This window comes from Tursiops truncatus, chromosome 15 (assembly GCF_011762595.2).
Source record: "Tursiops truncatus isolate mTurTru1 chromosome 15, mTurTru1.mat.Y, whole genome shotgun sequence".
NCBI classification, from domain to species: Eukaryota; Metazoa; Chordata; class Mammalia; order Artiodactyla; family Delphinidae; genus Tursiops; species Tursiops truncatus.
In genome coordinates this window covers 80,728,350-80,747,658 of record NC_047048.1, presented here as the reverse complement: position 1 = coordinate 80,747,658, position 19,309 = coordinate 80,728,350, and the positions used below count along the sequence as shown (strand labels likewise).

Genomic DNA, 19,309 nt, shown 5'->3' with positions numbered 1-19,309 from the left:
GAGGAGCTGGTGGCCAGAGGATGCGACCAGACTGGTCATGACCGCTCCCCCCGTGGATCACCAGCCACGTGCCCTGGATGGAGTATCTTTTTTTAGAGATGGTGTATGGTGTATGTCTCCACCTCTTAAAACTATCACCGTCAGCAGATCGAGTTAGGAATAGGGGACAGCCAGGTGAGCCAGGGATTGGGTGGCCCCCGTGGGGAATTATGGGTAGTCTGGGTCAGCCTGTGTTTAGGGGGAACGAGGAAGAGGAAGAAGCGTTTTTGACGGTCTGCTTCTCTCCCATGTGATGTCAGGCCACCAATGAAAGTGGCCATTTGTAATAAAATGCTAGGGGATAAAAATCCCCAAATCAAAAATAAACGGTCAGAGAACTCTGAGCCTTCCAGGAATCTTGAGGTCAGGAACGAAAAGCTTGGGTTGAAGGACTTTCATTTCTTGAGACCCTTCCGTTTCGTTTCAAAGTCCTCTGAGAGGTGAGAAGGCTGAGAGAATGGGCTGGAACTTCTTTTTTTTTTTTTTAACATCTTTATTGGGGTATAATTGCTTTACGATGGTGTGTTAGTTTCTGCTTTATAACAAAGTGAATCAGTTATACATATACGTATGTTCCCATATCTCCTGCAGTCCCGAGGTGGTGCTGCCTGGTGGCTGGGTTTTTGGACATCGCGGGCTCTTGGACTTTTACTCCCACCGGCACCACCTGCCACTCCTCATGACGGAAGAAAGGTGGTGTGGACGCCCCCTTCTGCTGGGCTGTCCTAGCGTCTTCAGCAGGAAAGGGGACCTCGTAGCACGTTTGGGGACATAGCGACTCTCAGCACCTGGCTTGGCAGGCACTGTCATTTGGAAGGTCATCTTAAATACTAAGAAAACCAAGCTTGTCTTGAGTGTTTCCAGTGTTTCGCCTTCGTTAACTGCCTCTGCGCCCAGTTTCTCGCGTTGTCTCAAATCAGCAGATACGTGTGCATTTATATCTTTTCACAAGTGATGTCTCGTCATAGAGTCTCTCCTGCACCTACTTCTGTCACTAAACCTTGACAGTCTTGACAGTAAACCTTGACCATCCTTCCACGTCCCTTCCCAGGGGGCATCCTCGTTCTTTTCATCACCACGCGTCTCCAGTCGTGTGGGTTGTGCTCTAAGGTATTCAGCCAGTTTCCTGCGGGCACAAGGTGGATTCTCAACTTTTCCGAATTATAGACAGTGTGGGTGGGGCGTATAACACACGTGCTTGTCTATCAGTCGGATATAGTTCTAGAAATAGAATTGTGGGGTCGGGGGCGCATACCTTGGTGACTCTGATAGATTTTGCTGAACTGCTCCCTTTGGAGGCTGTGTCAATATATACTTCTGCCAGCCACATGGAGGGGGCCTGTGGCCCCATGTGCTCCCCAGCATGGGCTCTTATTGCACTGTTTTGATCTTAGTCTGTCTGATGGGTGACACGTGGCGTCTCAGTGTGGATTAAGTTTGCATTTTAGAGCGCCCGCTTGAATGCACTGCCCTGTACTGCTCCCCTGCTAGAGAGGATGGCAGACCCTCCCTGAGGGGATGGCACCTTTCTGGAATGTGGGTGTGGCTCGGAAGGGGGTGCGGGCAGCAGACAGCCTTGGCAGTCACCTCCGAATCTTACTAAAGGCACTCAGGTGCCCCACTTCACCCTGGTGGGCTGGACCCTGGCCCCCAGACCCAATTTCAATAAGAAGCATTGAGTTCAGTCCCCCAGGGTAACATATGTTTGCTCTGTACTCTGACGGATCCCCCGGGACTCTTGAACGAGAGCACATGTTTGGCTGTTTTCTCCTGAAGGCTGACCAACTGGGGCGAGGCAGGTACCCAGAGGCTATCTGTCAGTAGCACTCGATCGGTCCACTTGTGCAAAAGCCAAGCCCTGCTCACACCCCAGGGCCTCCTGGCAGGCTCCCCAAAGCTGCCTCAGAAACCTCCACCCAGAGGTTTAACCTCAGGAATGTAGCTGCCCCTATGGCCTTTGGCTGAGCGGGACCGGAAGGGTTGGCTGGTGTCGCCTGTGCAGCTCTTCCCCCAAGTTCTCCACGCAGGAAGGCATTCGTCCTCCCTGGCCGGCGGTCTCTGGGGTCAGCTGGGATGCTGCTGGCGTGGGCCCCTCCCTCACGTGCGTGGGAGCTTTCTTCGTGTCTGGAGCATCCTCAGGCCCCGCCCTTGACGCGAGGGGCACCCCACCCCTCGGCCCCACGCCTGCCGTGTGCGCCCGTTCCACTCCACGCGCCGGGAAGAGCAGCGGAGACCCAGCAACGGGCGAGACGGGCCTGGCGTGCACGTGCCTCCCTCGCGGGGCGGGTGGGCTGCGCAGAGGCCACTGCATTTGGAGAGACCCGTGGGAGCCCAGCCATTTGCTTATTCAACCACTGCTGCTAAACCGCTGGAATAAACCAGCCCGGCTCACGGGGGCAGGGACCTCGTCTCAACTCTGTGTGAGGGGTGTACCGGTTTCCTGCCCTCACGAAGCACCACACACTGGGTGGCTTGAAACGATAGAAATGTGCTCTCTCACAGTGCTGGGGGCCGGAAGTCTGAAATCAGGGTGTCAGCGGGCTGTGCTCCTTCTGAAATTTGCAGGGGAGGATCCTTCCTGCCTCTTCCAGCTTCTGGTGCTGCCGTCGATGGCGTTCCTGGCGCTCGGCGGCGCCGCTCCCATCTCCACCTCCGTTGTCACATGGCTCTGGCATCCTCTCTGTGTGCCTCTCTCCTCTTCTGATAAGGAGACCAGTCATCTTGGCTTAGGGGCCGTCCTGCTCCAGCATGACTTTTCATTACTTAACTGATCATGTTCATAAAGACCCTAATTCCAAATAAGGTCACATTCAGAGACACCAGTGGTAGGACTTGAGCGCATCTTCTTAGGAGATACAGTTCCATCCATAACAGGGGGTGAAGACGGGCAGTCAGCAAATAAGCAAATAAATAGGCCCACTGGCCAGACAAGGTGACTGGTGGTCCTTGACGGCCTGTTGAGCTGGGGATATTTGAAGGACTAGAAGGAACTGAAATGGGGTGCGGGGAGAGTATCTCCGGGGAACCGCAAGGGCCACCGTCCTAAGGTGCAGACAAGCATGTTTGTTAGAAGGACAGAAGGGAGGTGATGATGCGGGGGTGGGTGTGAGCCACTGGGTCCTCACTTAGAAGAAACACAAGCCTTTGGCTTCCCTAGTGCCTGCTGGCAGCCCCTCAGCCTTCTGTCTGTGTCAACCTGCTGACTTCGTGGGCACTGGTTTGAAGTGGCTGCCTCCTCAGCCCTGCCTTAGCTCCATGGGGTGGATCCAGAGGCCCTGGGAGGGGAGAAGGCCTGAGTCACTGTGGTTGGAAGAGGGACAGGCGGGACAGGACAGCTGTCAGTGGCTCTGTGGCCGGCGTGGCAGGTTGCCCCGAAGAGCAGCTTGGCCACAGGCCACCTCTGGGGACGCTCAGGCCAGCGTTGGGAATTCCTGCCTCGGGGGGCTTTGGGCTTTGCTGGGAGACCGAGTCCCCCCTCAGCAAATGTTTGAGTACCTGCTGTGCTGGGCGATGGTGGACGTGACCAGACCCCAGTCCGAGCCCTTGAGGAGGTCACATTCAAACAGAGGAGGAGACGCAGGAGGACACGGCAGGTGCAAAGTATGAAGCAGAGCAGAGAGTGGACCGAGAGGCCGCAGGAGGGCCGGAAGGGGCTGCTTGCTTTAGATTTCTAAACTTCCTATCTGTACTTTTTTTTCTGGAATTTATTTATTTTTTATTTATTTATTTTTGGCCGCGCCGGGTCTTCGTTGCTGCGCAAGGGCTTTCTCTAGTTGCGGCGAGCGGGGGCTACTCTTTGTTGCGGTGCGCGGGCTTCTCATTGCGGTGGCTTCTCTTGCGGAGCACGGGCTCTAGGCGCACGGGCTTCGGTAGTTGTGTCTCGTGGGTTCTAGAACACAGGCTCGGTAGTTGTGGCACACGGGCTTAGTTGCTCCGCGGCATGTGGGATCTTCCCGGACCAGGGCCCGAACCCGTGTCCCCTGCTTTGGCAGGAGGATTCTTAACCACTGCGCCACCAGGGAAGCCCCCTATCTATACTTGAAAGAAGGAAGCAAGGCCCTCATGCTCCAAGAGTTAAAAGGTGAACATTTTTTCCAAAAAATTACTGATTTTTCTTCTGGGTAGGTTCTGTTTTTGACTCCAGAGCAAAATGATCCTATTATGTTGTTCCCCAGGTGGGATAACCCAGCTTTGAAGAGTATAGATTCGCATCCCGACATTATGTACCAGTGTGACCTTGGGAAGTAGTAACCCCTCAGAGCCTCGGTTTCCTCCTCTATACAATGGGGATAATAACTGAATCTACCTCCCAGGGCTGTGGTGAGGATAAAGGGAGTTACCATACCTACTTAGAACATAGTAAGCTCTCAATAAGGCTTCCCCGCTATTAGAATCATCACCATCGCTGCCACCATCACCACCATCCTCACCATCACCACCACCATCACGGGGAACGCAGAGACCTGCTTAGGAAGATGAAGGGCTCCAGGTCTGGGTGGTGGTACTGCCTTTGCCCTCTATGCTAAATCCCTTAATTTCGCCGTTTCTGATGGGGATGCAGGCCTAAGCTTGCTTGGAGGTGGAGCGCTTGTTTGCGTTTCCACAGCCTGGACCACACATCCTCTTCAAGCAGAAGGCCTTTGGCTCATCTGAGCCCGAGAGGAGTTCTGATCCGGCCCCCGCCGCCCTGCTGTGTGGCCCCCTGCTCCCTCTGCTAAGGGAGCCGTGGCCTCCCTGACACCGACCGCCCAGCTGCGCAGAGCTCGGAGCTGGGACATCTGGCGAGCCTCTGCCTGAGCTCCAGGAAAGCCCTGGGCGTGCCGGGGCTTAGCTGGCTTTGGGTCGGCCTCAGCATCGCTCCCCCTGTGGCAGCCACTTTCTACAGACTCCTCTTGATCTCTTGGAATCCAGATTAAATTCCGATAATGAGCCGAGCTGGAGGCCTTCCACGGCCTTTGGGCTCCACTTGCAGCTGGAGAGGCCGCCCTTGGCCGGCTGTGGGGTGAGCGGGGGCCGAGAGGCAGGTCTGGGGATGGTGGCCTTGGCTCCAGTGGCCTTGCTGGGGAGGGTGGGGGGCAGCGAAGGGCTTGGAGTCTTGCCCTCCTTTTAGGAACCCTGGGTCAGGGGCTGGCCAGTCGGGGCTTGGCTTCCAGGAGCTGGTCCCACTTCTGTCCCCCTTGGCTCTAACCCTGGTTCCAGCTCAAGATGAGGCTGTTTGAGGTGGGCGTCCTGCAAGCTAACGGGCTTCATTCGTGGAACTCAGGCTGGGCGTTTTCCAGCCTCACCCCGCCCCAGCCCTCTCCTCGCAGGTCCACGCTTTCTCCCTGCAGTGCGGCCCCACTGGTAGGGGGTCCAGCTGGTCAGTGAGACACCCTGGGGCCCGCGGGCCAGCAGAACCCGCTTGCAGGGAGTCAGTCACTGCCAAGGTCGAGAAGAAGTTGACAGCTGGATAAAAACTGTCCCTCGGTCTGTCTCAGGGACCTTGGCTGCCAGGAGGTGACCTCAGAGTGGTCTCTGGGGCCAAGATTGGATCAGCCGTAGCCTGAATCACTCGAGGAAGAGGGAACCGTCCCCGTGACGGGCCGGAGGGGGAGGGGGGCCGAGGGGCTGCTCGCCAGTTCCCTTCGCCCCAAGGCAGCCGCGGGCATTGAGGAGGGTGGAGGCCAGCGCTGTGCCCGTGCTGCCCACGTGGGGACCTTGTAACCTGCAGCCCCGCCAGCAGCCCCGCCCCAATGCTCCCAGCTCCCTGCACAGAGGAGTTGCCACGGGTCTCCTCAGCCAGTGTCCCCACCCTCCAGGAATTCGCACGCCTGCTGCAGCTCCTGCCTTCCCTCGAGAAGGAAGCTTCGTCCAGAGCTTCCCTGACCCAAGCCCAGGGCCATCCTCGCCCTTTAAAAGCTCAGCTCAGTGACACGGCTCCTCCGGCATCAGATGAAAACGCAGGTTCCAAGTCAGGTGGCTGGGGTGCAGCCTGAGCTTCTGTGTTTCTGACAAGCTCCCAGGGGATGCGATGCACAGAGGCGGGCGAGAAGGCGCCGGGTGGACAGGGCCCCCCACTGTGGGGACATTGTGGTCCCCATGCCCCAGGGTGGCCTCAGGGCGGCGGGTCATCGGACCCTTCCCAAGTCTTTGTCGCATCAGATAAAGGTAAAGAACTTGGTAACGAGACTGCTTTTTTTTTTTTTAATTATTTTATTTATTTTATTTATTTATTTTTGGCTGCGTCGGGTCTGCGTTGCTGCGCGCGGGCTTTCTCTAGCTGTGGCGAGTGGGGGCCATTCCTTGTTGCGGTGCGCAGGCTTCTCATTGCGGTGGCTTCTCTAGTTGCAGAGCACGGGTTCTAGGCACGCGGGCTTCAGTAGTTGTGGCTCGTGGGCTCCAGAGCGCAGGCTCAGTAGTTGTGGCGCACGGGCTTAGTTGCTCCGCGGCACGTGGGATCTTCCCGGACCAGGGCTCGAACCCATGTCCCCTGCATTGGCAGACGGATTCCTAACCACCACGCCGCCAGGGAGGCCCACGAGACTGCTTTTTATCTGACTTCAGTCACCATGAGCATGTCTGGACCAAGGGGCGTGGTCGCACCGCAGGGCACTTCACCTTCCTTGAGGACCTTGGAAATGATTCTGCGAAGGCTTGATATCCCCATTTTACAGGTGTAGAGACCGGCTCAGAGGGGAAGTAACTTACCTGAGATCCCACAGCTCAAATGGGGCAGAGGCGGGACTTAGCCTCAGGTCTCTTGGACTCCGGGGCTCGTGTTCCTGGCCACGGCAGCACCCTGGGGCTTCTTGCTTGTACGGATTTCCTTCCCTGGAGTAAACAGGCTCAAACAGGGCGACTGTGAGTCCCCAGCTGCGGTCCTCACCCCTGGCCGTGCATTAGAATCACCTGCGGGGGGGGGGGGGCTTTTCCGACTCTGGCTACATCAGGGTCTGGGGTGTGGCTGGGCCTCAGTATTTTCTGAGCTCCCAGGTGCTTCTCTGTGTAGCCAGGTCTGAGAACAGGTGGCTGAGCTCTCTCTTCTCCCTCCCCTGTGGGCTGTCCTATGCGCCCAGGAAAAAGAAGGGGAGAGATTTCTTCTAGCCCAGGCCCCCAAGTTCCTCTTGCCTTGGTCTCTCCAACAACACTGTTTCTCTCCCATTGGACTGAGCCCCAAGTGTGGTCCAGGCCCTGATTAACAGTGTCAGTGGCACAGGGAAGGGGCAGGCTGAGGGTGGAGGTCCTGCGGGCTGTGGTTCTGAAGGCTTCCGGAATCTCCTGGAGCCTTCCTGCTGAAGGCCCGCGTGCCCGGTTCCACTCTCCTGGCTTTCACCTTGCATCACAACCCTCCGCCGCAGGGCGTGAGCTCCGCAGAGGGCAAGGAGGGAGCACTGACTGCCCAGGCACGGCCGGAACGTCCTGGAAGGTCCAGGGAGAGCAGCTTGGTCCAGGGCACCCAGGCACTTCTGGCTGCCTTCCCCCAGGCCCCCTCCAAATCCCAGCACAGAGCGGCTCCAGCAGGAGCCAGGGCCCCTTGGGATCCACTCAGGTGTCCAACAGGCTCACTCTGGAAAAAGCCTGCATCCGGCGCCCCCCCCCCCCCCCCCCCCCACCGCTGAGCAGATGGCAATCTGCTGTGTCCAGCCCCCGCGTTCATGCCAGTCAAATCGCAGTTGGGCTGCCCTGCTCGGCAGCCCGGGACCAAATGTCCACATGTCTGTCGGTTTCCTGTCCTGCAGGCTAAGGCCATCGTGGGCCTTGTTGCTTTTTAAAATCTCGGTGCCTTTTGTTTCCTTCCGTAATTCATCCCCTAACTGGCTTCACAGGGAAGATACGAGCGGTGGTCAGGGAGTCGGTGGCGACAAACTCTGTGCGTCAAGTGCTTGCAAGTTGCACGCACGCTAAGTCCTCACGACGACCTTGAGACGTCTATATCCTCCCGTTCTGTGGATGTGGTCATTGGGGCACAGAGAGGTCAAATGACCCTCCCAAGGTCCCACCCTCCCTGCAATTCAAAACCAGGCACTAGGTAAAATTTCGGGGCCCCACCCCCAGAATTCTGATGTAACGGGTCCCAGTATCGCCTTGACACTGGTTTTTTTTAAAGTCCCCAGAGTGGACTTGATCCTGTCCTTTCCTGTTCCTTTGAGGATCTGCGGGACCTTGCAGGAGTCACGTCATCCGTTCAGCGTGGGTGGAGACTCCTGCCCTGCGTCCCCTCCCGGGAGTGCGTGAGATGTGGTTGATGCTGGTGAGTGCCAGTGTGGGATTCCCCAAGGTGAGCGGATGGCAACCTAGATGCCTCTTTGGGAGAGGAGGTTACAGACGATGACGCTGGGGAGCCTTTAGGAGGACCTTCTTCTGTGCCTGCCCTGTTCCCATCATTCCATATGGATTTAATGCTTAATGACCGTGAAGGTCAAGGAGACCAAATGTCCCGTCAGTCAGTCCCCTTGCAGCCCCGCCTTGTGGAAAGGGCCGCTCCTTTACCTCTTGTCCATGAGGCAGATGCCTTCGAATTCACGATGTAATATACACGCTCCCGGGTGGATAACAGTTCTCTGAACTGAGAGAAGAGTTGGCTGCCTTTGCTGACGGTGACGATGACAAAGCTGATTGTTCAGAGCACTCTGTCCTTCCCACCACAACCCCCTGAGGGAGGTACCATCACCCACCCCATTTTACAGGCAAGGAAACTGAGGCACAGTAGTAGGTTAGGGTTAAGGAAAGGAAGTTTGCATCTGTCCCCAGTCACATCTGGTTTTCCTCCTTGGCTGATGGATACACATTTCCTTTTCCCTTCATGGCAATCCTAGGAATTGGGTGATGGGAGGGAAACGTATTTTCTGCACAAGAAAACTGAGGCCGAGAAGATGGAAGACCTGCCCCGCTTGCCCCAGTGATGCTGTGTGGACAGCTGGTAAAGACCAGGGGCTTTGGAAGCAATTGGATTTGCCTCCCACTCCACCACTTGGAAGCTGCGTGAACTTGGGTGGGTCGTGGCCCGCCATGAGCCTCATCGGGCTTTTCCGCAAAGATCTGAGTGGGAGCCGTGGTGACCGTGATGGTGGCCCAGCAGCAGGGCCAGAGACGATCTCTCCATGAGGGCAGGCGTCCAGTGTGTTTTGCTCACTGTTGTATACTTAGTACCTGGAAGCTGGCATATAGTAGGTGCTCAGCAAAACACGTGTGCATGAAGGATCTGCCCTTCTAGCCGTGGGCTTCCTGACTTGACAGACTGTGGCTGCGTCTTGCACAGAGGAGTTTCAGTACCAAGCACGGGGGCTGGTACGAGACCGTGTGAAACAGGTCCCTGCTGGCCGGGGGAGCGCCGGCCCTCCTCTCACACTTCCCACACCTCCCACCTTGGGCCCGTCAGTCCCAGCAAGCCTTCCAATGTGTTCTCTCCTCCAGAGCTGAAACCCGAGAACACCTCGTTCGCAACCTTTCCTCAGCATCTGAGCCCAATTTCCAAAAAGTGAAAATTGCCCATAATTATAATACTTTTCAATCCCAGGGAAGTTTCCCTGTGATGATTATAATTATATTATTTTGAGCTTGTGTGCCAGTGGGTACCCAAGGGTGGATTGGTTCTCGTCTGCAAGTAGGGGACATGTCAGCGTGTGTGCCATGGCCCCGGATTCCCTACACTGGAATGAATTTTGGAAGAATGGGCTTCAGTATTGGGGGCTGGCTGTATAACTTGATCCCAGCGCTTTAATTCCAAAAGCACTTCATACTTGGACCTCTGCTCGTCCATAGGAGTCTATTTTTCCAAATGTATTAACATCTGTGTTTCATATCAGGGCCCGTAATTGCTTTAGCCTTTTTGGCAGGAGACAGAGAGAATTAATATTTTTCAGTTTGGTCATGAGCAGTGGGTCATCTGTAGCTGGGAAGAAAAGTGCCTGCTCAGATGTGAACTCAGTAAGGATGGGAAATGCAGGCTCACCGGGAAAGGGACGTTTTAAAAGGAGTCAACCATGGTTAAGGAAGCCCTCGGTTATTTCAAGTTCAGGCTGGAGGTCAGCATCTGGGTAACTGCTCAAGGTTCTTCCAGACACTGGTCCTTCCTCTGTCTTCCTGCCACCAGCCCCCAGCAGCACCATTTTCTTCTTTTCTCCACAATGTCCAAGGCTTTGCCTTTTGTCGCTCCAAAAATGGAGGAAGGAAAGCTGACACCTGGCCTGCAGTCCAGCGAGCGTGCCACCACACCCCCTCAGGGACCCAGGGCAGGAATCGCTAGTAGATCACAGAGCTCCTTCCTGCCTACCCGGGCCTTGGCCTGAATCCTCAGTACAGCTCCGCTAGCTGAGGCAGCTGCTGCTAGTTGAGTGAAGCTGCCGTCGAGTGAAGCTGCCGTCGAGTGAAGCCTGCTGGCCACCCGTCTCAGGTCAGGCTTCCCTGAAGTCAGACCCTGAGCTGAAGACTGTGTGAAGGTGCACGATCAGAAAACGTTTCCAGAAAAAGCAGGTGCATGGGGAAGTGGGCCTGGAAAGACAGGCAGCCAGGCAAGGGGGTGGTGCCGGGCAGAGCCCCGCGGAAGGTGACTTCGGCTCCCTCGTCCCGTAGGGACTTCTGGAGGGGTGAGTCGTACCCCTCCCTGCACTCACGGGTCAGGGAGCTGACGTGCTGCTGCCTCCTCATCCGCCAGTGCTGTCTGAGGCAGGTTTCTCAACCTGGCATCACGGACACTTGGGGCTGCCCTGTGCACTATAGGGTGTTTAGCGTCCTCCCTGGCCTCTGCTCGTGAGATGGCACTGCCAGGGTGCGACAACCCAGAACGTCTCCAGACGTTGTCACATGTCCCCTGCGGGACCCCTGGGGAGGGGGAGGTGCACTTCCACCCTGGATGTTCACAGGTGAAGGGGTGCTGGCCCCTGGGAGGGAAAGCCCCCGGGAGCCAGGGAGCCCAGGCAGAAGCACCTGAGATGCTGCGCTTGTGGATAAGCCGGAGGGGGTGCTGCTGGCCCTGACCCAGGCTTGAGTGGGGAGTCCCTCCCCACCCTGTCTCCTTCCTGCCTCCCATTCATCGTGCTCACTGCTATCCTCCCCTAAAGCCCCACTAAGCTCCAGCCACGTACCTGCTCACACGGGTCCATCCATCGGCCCCATGGTCTGGGATGGGAGGGCCCAAGCTGAGCTGTTGTCAGGACCCCCTGGGACCACGTTTAAAGAGAAAAATACAGATTCGTGTGTTTAACCGCAGCCAATCTGGTGTAGGGACCGGAAGTCTTTGTTAGTATTCTTTTTTTAAAAAAAGATTTTTTTTTAGAGCAGCTTCAGGTTCACAGCAAAATTGAAGGAAAGATACAGAGACTTCCCCTATAGCCCCCATCCCCACACATGCACAGCCCCCCCATTATCCACATCCCACACGAGACGGTACATTTGTTACAACTGAGGAACCTCCATCGATACATCATTATCACCCAGGGTCCCTAGTTTACATCAGGATTGACTCTTGGTGTACATTTTATGGCTTTGGACAAATGTGTATGACATGTATCCATCATCACAGTATCTTTATGTAGAGTACTTTCACTGCCCTAAAAATCCTCTGTGCTCTGCCTGTTCATCCTTCCCCTCCCCTCAGCTCCTGGCAACCACTGATCTTCTTACCGTCTCCATAAATTTGCTTTTTGCAGAATGTCATACAGTTAGAATCATACAGTATGGAATTATTATTATTAATTGTTAAAAAGAAGCTCCCAGGACTGGTCACATACTTTGTGAGACCCAGTGCAAAACGGAAACATGGGACTACTTGTTAAAAATGCATTAAAGGGGACTTCCCTGGTGGTCCAGTGGTTAAGACTCTGCCCTCCCACTGCAGAGGGCACCGGGTTCGATCCCTGGTCAGGGTAAGATCCCACATGCCATACAGCGCGGGCAAAAAAAAAAAAAATGCATTAAGGATTTCAAGGCAGTGACTGCAGAGCATTAAACCAAGCACGAGCCCTCGTATGTGTGGGCTCCTGGGTGATTGCCCAGGTCACATGCCCATGAGGCTGGCCCTGCAAGCGACCTGGGTATAGATATCTGTTGCTGTCTATACACATATGAATGCTTCTCATCTGTACCTTGAAAGTCCAGTGCTTTAGTGCAGGGATGCACACCTGCCACAGTCCAGCTCCAGCCTCACCTCCAGCTGCCGCCTGTATACACACACACACAGAGACACACAGTCACACAACACACACACACACACACACACACACACACACACACACACACACACACACACACACACACACACATGACCTGTGGTCCAGCCAGCTTGGCTCTCGCACACCCCCCTTTTCTCCAGAGATACCTTGTTTTCTGGCCTCTGCTTTCCCCCAGCTGGTCTCCCTTCCCTGTCTCTTCAGTCCTCACTCTAGTTTAATCCTTCCACCCCCCTGGAAACCAGAGTTTAGAAAAACATAATTTACTTTTTATTACTAGATCGTACTTTTCAGAATGGGTTTAGATTCACAGAAACATTGACTAGGTGGCACACAGAGCTCCCATACACACTGTAGCCGGGCTCCCCTGTTAACCTCTTACATTAGTTTGGTGCATTTGCTATAGTTAAGGAACCCATGTTGATGCATTATTATTATGAACTGAAGCCAATAATTGACCCAGATTTTCTTGGTTTTTACCCAGTGTCTTTCTTCTGCTCCAGGACCCCTTCCAGGACATCATATGACATTTAGTCATCACGTCTCCTTGGGCACATCTTGCCTGTGGGTTTCTTAGGCTCTGCTTGTTTCTGATGACCTTGACAGTCAACCAGCTTTTTTTTTTTTAATAAATAAATTTATTTATTTATTTTTGGCTGCGTTGGGTCTTCGTTGCTGCGCGCAGGTTTTCTCTAGTTGGCAGTGAGCGGGGGCTACTCTTCGTTGCAGTGTGCGGGCTTCTCATGGCGGTGGCTTCTCTTGTTGCAGAGCACGGGTTCTAGGCGCGTGGGCTTCAGTAGTTGTGGCGCACGGGCTTAGTTGCTCCGCAGCATGTGGGATCTTCCCCGACCAGGGCTCGAACCCGTGTGCCCTGCATTGGCAGGCGGATTCTTAACCACTGCGCCACCAGGGAAGCCCCTCAGCCAGCTTTTGACGGAGCGTTTGTACATAATCCTCTCCCACTGTTGCTTCATCTATCTCAACCTTACCTCTTTCAAACTCCAACTCGAATCCCACACCCTCTGAACCTGGACGCAGGTGGTCAGGATCGCTAGGTCCTCAGCCTGGAGCGCCCTGTGGCCTCTGGGGCTTTCGACCAGTGCACACCACCCCTTTCTGGTGCCTGGCACAAAGCCTGTGGTTTCCCTTCTTGCATGGAAACTAGATTATGAGAGCCTTTTCGGAGTTAGGATTTTAAATTTTTTTGGTTCTTCCTCAGAATCTAGTTAGGGACTCTTTAAAGATGACACTTGGGTCCAAAAGCAGACTTCTTATTTCCCCTTGATGTGAGGTTAGGGGTTTGGGCTCAACCTTTGGCTCCAGGGTTGGGCCTGTAGGCTGGGGAACTGTAGGAGTGCTGGTCTGTGAGCCAGGTTTTCGAGCGGGACTGAGAATGAGCAGCCTGCAAGGGAGTCGGTCATTGTCAAAGGGAAGGAAATGGGGTTCTCCTTGGACAGCGCTTTCCAGCAGAGCCCTGCTTTGTCAGGCATTACACGTGCAGCGGATCGGGGTGCATCCCAGTGACCTTGAATTCCCAGGAGAAGAATCTGTGAGGCCCATAGTCTTGATTCCTGGGCTGCAAGAGGGACCGCCCACCGGCTTCCCCTTCAGCGCTGGGTCTTCTCTCCCAGGTCCCACCCCTACCAGCCATCGTGGGAGGGGGGGTCCCTGCAGTTTCTCCTGCAGCCCATGTCTGGCCTCCAAGGGTGGGCAACTCCTGCCGTGTTGGCCTCGCCAGCTGTGACCTGGGACAGGGCCTCCGTCCTTCCTCACTGCAATGGCTGACGGGCGCTGCACGCGAGATACTTCCGCTCAGCACTGGCCTCTCCTGCCCAGGGCTTTCTCTGCCCCAGGAGTGTGTGCAGCTCACTGCAGAGTCAAAGCCCCTCACCTTCCATCGCAGGTGGATATATAGCCCAGCCTCCTCGCACCCAGGAAGCACCACGCTGAGCTGTGTTCACGCAGCGCCCCGGGGGCCCAGCGGGTGTGAGCCCCAGAGGCCCACAGCTCCGTGTTTTGGCCCCTTTCCATCCCTGCCTCACTTCCCGCCCCGCTTCAGGTGGTTCCTGGGGTCACTTCTCAGACGAACCACTTGCATTCAAGTCCTTGACTCAGGATCTGCTCCCGGGGGGCCCCAGAATATGACAGAGGACGAGAGAGTGTGCACCTGGTAGGCTGTCGGGGGTCCAGCAGCGCAAGGCACCTGTGGCACCTGGCACAGCAGGTGTGTCCTCAGCCTCGCCTCTTCCTGCCGCCACTCTTTGGTTTAAGGAGCCACTGGTCTCAGACACCCCCTCCCTCCTCTGCATCGAGCTTCGGGTCTGGCCTTTGTTCTCGAAAACCTTGACTGTGGTGCTCAGGACACTTGCTTCTGTCTGCAGACTCCACTGCTGAGTTCATTTCCTCTCTCCCTTGTCTGCCTGGTTCACTTAACTTTTCTTCGCCTGGGTTTGGAATCTTAAAACAGCCTGTGGTTGTTTTTAAAAAAAAAAAAGTAGGAAAGATGACACAGCACAAACACTGGGTTTGTGCTGGTGTGTTTGTTCCTTGAGTGTGCATGAAAGAGGCTGCACTTACCTTGTGCTATTTCCGTCCGGAGCTGGAGGCCGGAGGAAATGGGGCAACCGGGGAAGGTCTTGAAAAATGAGTCTCCCGTCCTGGGCGTCTCGCCCGCCCACCTCCACGATGCCAGATGCCGGCAGCTGCCCGGCCACGTGGGATTTCCCATCTCAGAGCTCCATGGTGCTCCCCACAAGGCCTGGTTGTTCTGGGGCGGCCCCGGGGACCTTCATGTTTCACCTCCGAGCACTGAAATCCCCAGCGCGGCTCACTTCTCATCGTTTGGTTTCTGTATGGAGCCCACCCAGGGTGAACAGAATGCCAGGTCTCCAGGGTTCTGGAAAATTCTGGGGCCCAAACCTTGGGATCGTAAGTAAGGAGGAGCAACAGTTGGGTCCCAAAGTAAATTTGAGATTGACTTTCTTCCCAGCCGCAGCCCCCTGCCTGTCTGCGTCCTGTTGGTTTCTCCTGACAGGTGCAGACCAAGGAGCTGACCTTGACAGGGTGCTGAGGGCATAGAAATGGAGGAGGTGAAGCCCAGGCAGCCGGGCAGCCTCCAGCTGGGGGTTGGCTGGGGGAGGTTTGGCCACCCTGTGATTACCTAGCCAGGACCTGTGGAAGGTGGGGAGCGTGGAGGTGCCTGGGGACGGACCAGTGTGTGTGACCAGGCAGCCTAGTGCCCGTGACCTGGGAGGGGGCTCCCGGTGGGTACAGGGTGGATGGTGGGCAGAGGCCCAGGGCACTGGAGGCAAATGCATCTCTGGAAGCACCTGAGTCATTAGAAAAAACATTCACTCTTCCTTTTTAATAACACAAACTACAGAGAGTGACATCAGAAAACCTCCTTGGCTGATAGAAACTCCAAAGATACCAGCACATTCATTCAGAGGTCTTCTATTTGAGACCTACTGTGTGCTATGTTGTTTGCTAGGTGCTGGGACTCCGACGGAGGTGAGCAAAGTAGGACTGGTTCTGGCCGATAAGGAGCTTAAAATGTGTTGGGGAAAGAGGAAAACCCAAAGAACCACATGAACACATTTAAACTCTAGCCTGAGTGCTGGAAAGGAGAGGCTGCGAGGATGTATAATGAGGACCTACCCATCAGGGTGTCAGTGGAAGCTTCCCTGAGGAGCTGCAGGGTGCCCAGGGACGACAGAGGCGAAAGGACAGGGAACAGTCTTCCAGGCAGTGGGAACAGCATGTACCAAGGCCTGGAGTGGGCCAGAGTCTGGTATAGATGGCAGCCTGAAAGGAGGCTGGAGTGGCTGGCCCTGGGGGGCAGGTGGAAGGACAGTGGAGTGAGAGGAGGTGTCGGGGAGGGAGGGGGGCCAGACCACCCAGAGCCTATAGGGAGGGTGACTAAATGCCCCCATGTGCCCACCTGGAATTAATAATGGCCTCCTTCCTCTCCCCAGAGTCTCCCAGTTTGGACCGGCAGTTACATCATCTCCCTTATCATGGAACACATTAGTGAATTTTGGCTTTTTTATCCTAAGACCTAATAAAGGGTTTAGGGCAGGGCAGTTAGCTGTTCAGAATCGGGGTTCTGACAGCCTAGCCGGCTGCTGGGGACAGACGGAGTGGGGGAGGAGGAGGGTGGAAGGAAGGCTCTGAGGTTCCTCCAGGTGGCTGCTCTCCCTCCACCCCGGGAGCGTTTGGAAGCTTCCCTGAGCCTCAGTCTCCCACCTGTGCAAGGGGACAACAGCACCTGCCTGCCTCTCAGGTATCGTAGGGTTCGGTGGGCCGTCTCCACGCCAGACCTGTTCTGTGATCATTGCCTCTCGAATGAGAGTCAGAACGATGTGGTTGTGAGTGAATCTGCTGCACCCTGGAGCCTTCAGCCTTGAGTCTTCAGCTCTGTGCCGGCATCTCGACTGTCCCATCCCAGTTGATGCATCCTTAGAACAGTCCTCATCGTTACCCCCACATTACAAACAAAAGAACCTGAAGGACAGAGGTTGGCTTGCCCTGGGTCACTCCACAGGGATTTGATTTCGGCTTTCCTAGGACCCAAAGCCTTGTGTCGTCATGCATACATCCCTGACCCCCCAAAGTGTGACCCAAGGGCCACCCTGGCGACGTCATCACAAAGAGGCTCCTAGGCTCCACTTAGACCTCCTGACTGTTGCCTCCTGCTGGGAGCTGCATCCCATTTTTAGGTGCCGACTTGATCCCTTTCCCCTCCTGCCCCCGTGACCTGCTTTCACACACGAGTTGGAAAGCCTCTGCAAGCGCACTCCATGGCTGGAGGAGACATTTCCTTGCAGCAGGATTTCTCAGAACCTTTAACGAGCCAGTGTGCATTATGAAATCTCTCAAGAAGCAGTGATCACGTGATGCTTCCTGATCTTACTTGAATACAGAGCCTTTGTGATTTTCAGCCGTGTCATTTTACCCCCTTGGACATCTTATTCATGGGAGGCAAGTTTTTTTTTTAATTAATTAATTAATTTATTTTTGCCTGTGTTGGGTCTTTGTCGCTGCACATGGGCTTTCTCTAGTTGTGGCGAGCGGGGGCTACTCTTCGTTGTGATGCGCGGGCTTCTCATTGCGGTGGCTTCTCTTGTCGTGGAGCACGGGCTCTAGACACGTGGGCTTCTGTAGTTGTGCTGTGCGGGCTCAGTAGTTTTGGCACGCGGGTTCTAGACTGCAGGCTCAGTAGTTGTGGGGCACGGGCTTCGTTGCTCCGCGGCATGTGGCATCTCCCCCGACCAGGGCTCGAACCCGTGTCGCCTGCATTGGCAGGCAGATTCTTAACCACTGCGCCACCAGGGAAGCCCGGGAAGCAGTTTTTGAGACCTTGGTAAACTCCAAATCCTTCCTCTTGCAGACGGACAGATTGAGCCCCAGGCCTTAACGGCTGCTGATTTGCTCCCTGGCTCCAGTGACACAGGCCTCTTGGACCCTGGACAGGGGTGTTCTTGACCCTTCTGTGAATGCCCAGGTGGAGGATGGGGAAGGGAAGAGAGGAGGGAGAGACAGACAGACAGACAGGCAGACAGATGGTCCTGGGGCAGGGACGCTGTGGGCTGGTGACTCGGGCTCTGGCTGCGGGAGGAGAATATTGTGCTTCTTTGTGTATTTTTCCACCTTTCTCCCCACATGACTTAATTTTAGTCTTCCTGGACAGGCGCAGCCTTAAAAAAAAAAAAAAGTGTTTAAAAAAAGCCTTGGACCTCTCTGACTTCATCTTCCCACCCCGGGGACACCAGGGACTGTCTGGGTGACTTGGAAGAAGGTGGGGCATTCCCTGAAGCCCCAGGTGGGGTGCGGGGACCTGGGCTGGGTCCTCCCTGACCCGGGAGCCTCATGACAGCCACGCCCTACTTCCTCTGCCGGCTCCTTTGATCTCCTTCCCGGCTTCCCTGCAGGGCTGGTGTTTGCAGGCTGGGCTGCCTCCAGGTGCACAGCGGGCTGCTGGCTTCCCAGCCTGACTCAGCCTTAGCAGCGCCATGAATGCCCCGCTCCGTGACATCATGTTAGCCTGGGAAAGCTCTGGCTTCTCCATCACTCGCTGCCTTCTGAGGAATGTTCTCGAGGCCCAGAAGCGGTTTGCAACATGCAGGGTTTTAAAATAAAATGTCCAGCCATGCAGTTTCCCAAAGAGCCACAGGGTGAGGGTCAGAGCAGGGGTGAGGGAGAGTTTGCCCAAAGCCAGTTATTTCCACTCCCTGGTTAAAACTCTTGCCAGCCTCTCAGTTCTCCCAGCATCTGAACCTTCCCGTGGCCAGGACGCCCTGCAGTTCCGTGCCGCCGCACGCCTCTGTGCTCACCAAGTACCTGCACCCCCTCCACGGTAGCCTCTCTCATGAGGCTTTGCGAATTCTGTTCCCTCTGCTGCAATGCCCTTCCTGCCCTGTTGGCTGCATCGGCCTTGCTCACCCCTCTGGCCTCCCTCAGGAGACACTTCCCTGGACAGCCTCGCCCCCCCCCCCCCCCCCCCCCCCGCCCAATCCAGTGCTTTGCTCTGTCTTGGTCACGCAGAGCGCACTTCCCCTCCTCCACTCCACTTAGTCAGTGTTTACTTGCCCTCACTATGGGATGCATTCATGGCCCATGCACCCAGAGCTCCGTCTGTGGCTGCCTTTGTACCTCTGGTTCCCAGCAGAACTCCTGAGACATAGGAGGTGTTCAGAGTGTGTTTCAGGAGGGAAATTCTTAAGTTCTTCTGGCTGCTGTAACAAATTACCGCGAACTTAGTAGCTTAACACAAATTTGTTATCTTTTAGTTCTGGAGGTCAGAAGTCTGAAATGGGTCTCGCTGGGCTAAGAAGGAGATGTCCCCAGGGCTACCTTCCTTCTGCAGGCTCTACGGAGAATCTGTTTCCCTGACTTTTTTTTTTTTTGCGGTACGCAGGCCTCTCACTGCTGTGGCTTCTCCCGTTGCGGAGCACAGACTCCGGACGCGCAGGCTCAGCGGCCATGGCTCACGGGCCCAGCCGCTCCGCGGCGTGTGGGATCTTCCCGGATCGGGGCACGAGCCCGTGTCCCCTGCATCGGCAGGCGGACTCTCAACCCCTGCGCCACCAGGGAAGCCCTGTTTCCCTGACTTTTCCAGCTTCTAG

At 55.6% G+C, this 19,309-nt stretch overlaps 1 protein-coding gene across 9 annotated transcripts in view; it reads left to right on the top strand.

Moving 5' to 3' along the window:
• Positions 1-19,309, top strand: part of BMP7 (bone morphogenetic protein 7) — an 89,794-nt gene that overhangs the window by 33,060 nt on the left and 37,425 nt on the right. For 2 of the 9 annotated variants that reach the window (XM_073793122.1, XM_073793120.1), the window contains exon 3: positions 631-18,671. The exons of the other annotated variants lie outside the window; for them this stretch is intronic. In XM_073793122.1, coding sequence (XP_073649223.1) covers positions 631-768 — 138 coding nt within the window. In that variant the 3' untranslated portion in view covers positions 769-18,671. Of the gene's footprint in view, positions 1-630; positions 18,672-19,309 lie in introns of those variants that run through there. 9 annotated transcript variants of the gene reach the window in all.